Source organism: Mastomys coucha, unplaced genomic scaffold, assembly GCF_008632895.1.
Source record: "Mastomys coucha isolate ucsf_1 unplaced genomic scaffold, UCSF_Mcou_1 pScaffold22, whole genome shotgun sequence".
Lineage (NCBI taxonomy): Eukaryota > Metazoa > Chordata > Mammalia > Rodentia > Muridae > Mastomys > Mastomys coucha.
In genome coordinates this window covers 109248026-109254656 of record NW_022196905.1, presented here as the reverse complement: position 1 = coordinate 109254656, position 6631 = coordinate 109248026, and the positions used below count along the sequence as shown (strand labels likewise).

Below are 6631 nucleotides of genomic sequence, written 5' to 3'. Positions count from 1 at the left end.
CAGGCAGCAGATATCGGCAGTGCCTCCCGCCTGTTCTCACCTGAATGTTTTCCAGCTGATATTCCAGGTCACTCCTTTCTGTCTTCAGCAGATCAGCCCGGTCCAGCGCCTCCTGCAGCCCTTGAGTCAGTCTGAAGATGTGGTTCTTCTGCAGGTCCATTTGCTGCTGCAACTTGGCTTGCTGGTGAGATGGAGGGGATGGCAAGAGGCTTGACATCGCCCATGGTACAGCCCGCTCCCACCCTGGATCCTATTCCCCAACTGACTTCTGGCATGACACAAGAAGTTCCCTTGTGAATGCAACTCTTTCCAGAATTGCTAGTTGTTTTCTATTCCAAGATAGGAGGACACAGCTGAAAAAGAGGGTTCTATGACCCTCTGGAGGCCATATCTCTGTAATTTCATACTGCAAGACAGCTGATGTCTAGACCTCGCTCATTCTGTATTACAAAGGCAGCCATTTTGGCACCTCAGAGCACAATCCAGAGCTGATAGCAAAGCAGTGAGAATCAGTTCCATTTGTCCCACTTGGGGGGGTGCCTAGAACCTCAATAGGTGATCAGAAAAGCCAGTGTACAGGCTGTGTGGTGTGCACAAAGTCACATCAGCCCTAACTCGAGGATTAGCCCTGTGTATATAAATAGCCACAATTAGAGGATATACTTCTTTTTTTTTTTTTTTTTTTTTTTTTTTTTTTTTTTTTTTTTTTCGGTTTTTCGAGACAGGATTTCTCTCTGTAGCCCCGGCTGTCCTGGAACTCACTCTGTAGACCAGGCTGGCCTCAAACTCGGAAATCCGCCTGCCTATGCCTCCCAAGTGCTGGGATTAAAGGCATGCGCCACCACTGCCTGGCTGAGGATATACTTCTACTGTGTAGGGACAAAGGAGGCTGGTCAAGCCCCGCAAAAAATTCAGTTTCATTGGAGAGAGTTTGTGTTGAAAAAAAATCTAATTAAAACATAAGTCAAGCAGCCCCTGTCTAAATGCGTTCCATTCGGGAGACCCTGCTTGATTTCATGGACCCTCAGGTTATCTTGTAACCACAGCTACTGCAGCCCACAGAACGTCTTCCCTGGCGAGCTAGACTCTGCAGACTGAGGGAAAGCAAGTTGAGAAAGCAAAATAAGTATCATCATGCGTGCTTTCAAATACTCCAAGCTGACATCCCAGTCCCCAACCCCACAGAGTGAGAGGCACAGTGGCCTCAGAGTGGGCCGGCCCTGGCCCTCTTACTTCCCTGTTTTCTGCCTATGTCTTGCTCCCCATTTCTATGGTAACAACTGCAGACGCATGGAGCTATGCTAAGTAGAACCTGGACCCTGGGATTGTCTAGATCCTGGCTTAGATCCTGACTTAATCACAGGCATGTTGCTTTGCCCAGGCTCTCTCCTTCCCGAGTGGGTGTAATACCCTGCCTCCCCTGGTATCTGTCACACACAGTAGGTGCTCACGTAGATGTTGGTAATCTTAGTCCTTCTTCCTTCGCTCCTTCCAACTCAGTTCTCTTCTCCTTCCCCGTCTGCCTTTCTTACCAGCCCAGCTACACTTAGCACTGGAGATGGCTAAACTTAATGCTTAGCTTCATGAGGAGAAGGTCACTAAGTGTCTGGGTGTCTTTGAGCTGAGTTCCCAGGAAGTTAGATCTTAGTACTCTGGCCTGGTGGGCCATCGATGGAGTTACAGTATGACATTGGTAGCCTGAGAAGGGGCTAAGTGACAGGAGGCATGGCCTGCTTGCAAGACAGCCATCCTTGGGGATTGATTGTGTCTTGCCCTGAACCTGCCCTGTCTCCTGCTCTCCACTTCCTGGCTGCCATGGTGTGCACCACTCTACTCCTCCAAACCCTCCCCACAAAGATGGATGGTTCCTCTGAAGCTCTGAGTGAAAATAAACACTTCCTTCTGCAGGTTGTCTCAGTCATGTAGCTGACCCAACACTGAGCAAAGTCACTCCTGAGGTGCATAGCTTAGAACTCTAAAACAAACCAAAGTCCTATTTAAAATACAAAAAAGAAGAAAAAGTTAAGAACCAGTTTAGAAAGATGCTGCCTGTTTGTCAGGCAGTGGTGGTGCACACCTTTAATCCCGGCACTTGGGAGGTAGGGGCAATGGATTTCTGAGTTCAAGGCCAGCCTGGTCTACAGAGTGAGTTCCAGGACAGCCAGGGCTACACAGAGAAACCCTGTCTCGGAAAACCAAAATAAATAAATAAATAAATAAATAAATAAATAAATAAATAAATAAATAAATAAAACCTCAGCCAGGAAAGCCGCATTCTCATACATAGCGTGGGGCTGGAGAGACAGCTCAGTGGTGAGTCCTTGATGCTCTTGCAGAGGACTCAAGTTCTGTTCCCAGCATCCATGTGAGGTCACTCACCACTATTTATAACTCCAGGTTCAGGAGAACTCAATGTCCTCTCTGGCTCCCATAGGCACCCACACACATATGAACAGGCACATATACATAAATAAAAATAAAAGCAAATTTGACTATTAATATTAATTCCTGATGCTATACTAGCTTCAAAGTACTTGGCAGCTGTATGTTTTTCAAACTAAGAAAGGATTTTCTAGGAATTAAGGGTTGCTAGAAACGAGGAAGTGATGTACATGTTCCCTGCAGCTATCCTGGGAGAGTGCCACAGAGCCTGCCTGTGTGGCGAGCTAGGGAGGGGACATTCCTCCCTGTGTTGGTCGAATGGACACTCATCTCCAGCGGGACTCCCAAAAGCCTGATGTAGGAGAATGAACCATTGTAAAATCTACCAGGGGAAGTTAGTCATGAGGGAGATTTGCGCTGAGTGACACTGAAGATTCAAAGTCTCTGTCCCTTGAGGACAACCCTTTGATTGTGGCCAAATTTATGAAGCACATACCACAACCCAGGATACCAACACGTTCTGGCTGGTAAGGCTTACTTTTTTTTCTTTGCCTTATAAAGGTTTTTGATGATGTGTGAGCTCAAATTCAGATCAATGTTGGCCAGATGTCTATTCAAACTTCTACCCAGAATGTTCTCGGCCCAAGTGAGAAGGTGGGGCTGAGTCAGGTTTCAGCATGCTATTCCTGGCTTTGCCACTGAGTCACTATGTAACCTTGGACCAAGCATGGAGCTGTCAGGGCCAGCCTGCCCTTTGCAGATGGGAAATAGGACACTCGGGATCCTCGATTATGTCTGTCCTGTTTCTGTTTCCAGCGTGTGCCTAATGGAGGAACATTGCCTATTCATCCCAGAGAAAAGACCACCTAGTAGATTAACGGATTCTATTACAGGTTAAGCACTCCCGATACCAAATCCCCAAATTATAAACCCTCCCAAACACAAAACTTCTTGAGAAGAAAATGCCACAACTGATCCCATGTGATAGGCACGGTCAAAATGTGGGCCTTAAAAACACGAAACAAAGACTTAGGGCACAGCCCGGGGATATAGTGCTTGCTAAGCATGCATCAGACCCTGGGTTCAAGCCCCAGAATTGCATGCAGAAACAGTCTAACATCACTGCAACTCTATGTGTATGCACCGCGTGTGCTGTAAGGGAATCTCATGTTTATACTTAGGCCCCCATCTCCAAGAGATCTTTGAAATGCCAGTATTTCAAAGATCCAAAATACTTTTTTAACTCCAAATATTTTAGTAAGGAATAGTCAACCTATAATACAGTGGAATTTCATTATATCTGAAGAATTCCATTCATTTGTGTTTACATATATAAAATTGATTTTTAATTTTTGGTGACAAAACATACAACATAAAATTAATCCCTTTAATGCTTCTTTTTCTTTTTCACTTTTTTTTTTAATGATGCTAAGATCAAACTGACTCTTGCACACTAGACCATTTTAGTTATTTCCCTCCTCTGTGTGTAGGGGAAATTGGTTTTCTCCTTCCACCATGACCAGAAGGTTACTGTTTCAGCTGAGCTAGCAGCTTGCCAGGACCCTATGGTCTCTGCCTCCCTCCACAGCACTGGGGTCACAGACAAGCCACTGAACTGTCGTGGCTCCCAACCTAGGCAGACCCCATGCTCATACAGCAAGCTCATCACCAGTTGTGCCATCGTCCCAGCCCCCATTTTAGCCATAGATGTGTAGACGTATGCTTGGCTGCATTAAGGAAGTTCACATTACTGCACACCCAACACCACCACCCACCTCCAGAACTTCCCCAAGTGCCCAGCTGGGGTTTTATAAGACACCTGTCTGTAAGCAGTGCGTAAGACCTGCCATCTTGTCCCTACTTCCCTCAGCCACCAGCAGAGCACCCAGGGAGCTCTGCCCTCGTGATTATCCTGGGATTTTGCTAATTGAACTGTGGGGCTCACTGGGGTCTAGCCGGCGCCCTTCTCAGGCCCAGCTTTTTACTGGATATCAACAGGAAGTACAGTTGCCCTGGAGATCAAGCTGAGTGAGAAAGCAGAATCTGTGACTCTGGGCAGGAGACTTTGGTTGGTGGAAGGAGGTCATCACCAATTTACATGGCAATGTTCAGTTCTGAGGAGAAAAGTCATAAACAAAAGAGCCCTTGTGAAATTTGGTACTTAAAATCTGGTCATGCTTTTACCCTGTGTAGGAAGCTAATCAGTGTGGGTCTTCTACCAACACGGAACTTAACATGCTCAGGCTATTGACTCTAAAGACAATTCAACTCAATACTCACTCAGCCATTGCTCAATGAACCTCTGTTGGGCATACACTTACCACGATGAACGTCAGTCTCAATGAAGTGTCACATAGAAGACACAAGTAACAGAGATGCTCTAGCCTCTGAGAGACACTCTTAATGTGCCAAGCTTTAGAAAGTATTATACGCTCCTCTTATTCTACCTCAAAAATTGTAGTTCTAAAATGTCTAATTTGGTTCCAATCATCTGAATATAAGATAACAAATTTCCTCTTTCAAAATCAGATGGGGAGCAAAGGGGTGGGGGGTAGGGAGAAGGATATCTCAGTGGGTAAAAAATACTTCCTATGTAAGAAGGAGCACCTGAGCCTGGCGGTGGTGGCGATGCCTTTAATCCCAGCACTTGGGAGGCAGAGGCAGGTGGATTTCTGAGTTAGAGGCCAGCCTGGTCTACAGAGTGAGTTCCAGGACAGCCAGGGCTACACAGAGAAACCCTGTCTCAAAAAAAAAAAAAAAAAAAAAGAGCTGGAATTCCCACCATCTGCCCAAAATGCTGGGTGTGGCTATGGATGCCTGTAACCCCAGGGTGGGGACAGAGGCACCTGGATTTCTTGAGCTCACTAGTCTAGTCAAAATGCCAAGCTTCCATTTCAATGAGAGGCTGCACCTCATGGCAACAAAGTGGACAGCAATAGACAAGTCACCAACATGCTCCTCTGCCTCTGTATGTGTAAATACATGGGCACACAGCACCCCCAACACGTATGCAACACACATGTACGTGCACACATACACATGTGTGCACACATACTTACGTAGCACACACACACACACACATATGTAACACATGCACGCACACTCACCTCCTCTAGAAGCCTCTGCTTGAGCTCCCGCTCTGTCTCCAGTTTCTGCTGTAAGCTCCGTGCGTTCATCTCAAGCATGGCATGCTTCTTCTCCAGGTCGTTGAGCTGCGCATTTGGAAAAATTGGCCATGACATACATTTGGGTATGTTAAGAGACTGCAGACTTTTTCGAGATGTCCCCAAACCTTCGCACGTAAAGATAACCAAGGTCTAAAAGTCACAAGTTTTCATTTGGAGGGAAAACAAAAGGTCCATGTGACAGATGTGAAGCTGGGAAAAGCCTGTATGGCCGGAACACGCCTTAAGAATGTGCTTGCTCTGTTCACCTGTCAAACTTTGCCTGAATTTAATGAAATAATCCTATTCTTAGGGCTTATTACATCTTATCACTACTTGGATGGGGAGATGGCCAACTCATCCCAAGGATCTTCTATCTGGGCTAGAAAGACAGAGAGAGTGGTTACCATGAGGTGCATCGGCTACCATGAAGTCAGCCACCAAAGATGAAGGCCTCATGTTAGAAGAAAGGTTCGTGTAAGAGAAAATGGTGTCAGGTAAGATAAAACGGAACTGGAACATCTGGACAGACAGAAGGTGGCTACTAAATACTACATAAACATCCAACTAGAAAAGGAGTATTAAACCCAGAAGGGTTCATTTATCTCCAGACAATAAATGTACTTTCCTCAGGTTATTAAAAAACTATTCAAGTTATTAAAAACCATAGCCAGCTAGACTCATGAGTCAGAACTATCCTTGAGCAGCAAGCTATAGCCTTGGGTCCAGTGGTTCTGTTTCTATGCACTTCCGGTAAGAAAATAATCACAGATGTCCATAAAGATTTATGTTCACTGGGCGTTATTCATATGTGAAAAAAGATTGGAGGAAGCCCAAATTTCCTGTACAAAGGCAATTCTTAAATTAGGTGCCTGGCTGCAATTTTGTTTTTTTCAGAATTATATGTTCAAAAAAAAATTTTAATAAGTCAGGAAAAGCCTCCAGTTACATGATGTTTTAAAAAAGATGGAACACCACATAAATAGTAAAGGCCTAAATTATTTTGAAAAGTGTGTGTACTTGTGTGTACATCATGCATGTGCGCGCGCGCGTGTGTGTGTGTGTGTGTGTGTGTGTGCGTGTGC

General features: G+C 45.4%; 1 protein-coding gene across 15 annotated transcripts in view; it reads right to left on the bottom strand.

The window, feature by feature from the left end:
• The window catches only part of Cit (citron rho-interacting serine/threonine kinase), a 172179-nt gene that overhangs the window by 33192 nt on the left and 132356 nt on the right, over positions 1–6631 (bottom strand). For all 15 annotated transcript variants that reach the window (XM_031337593.1, XM_031337594.1, XM_031337597.1 and 12 more), the window contains 2 exons: positions 5490–5594; positions 41–181 (listed from right to left, as the gene is read on the bottom strand). In XM_031337593.1, the coding sequence (XP_031193453.1) occupies positions 41–181; positions 5490–5594 (246 nt within the window). The remainder of the gene's footprint in view (positions 1–40; positions 182–5489; positions 5595–6631) is intronic.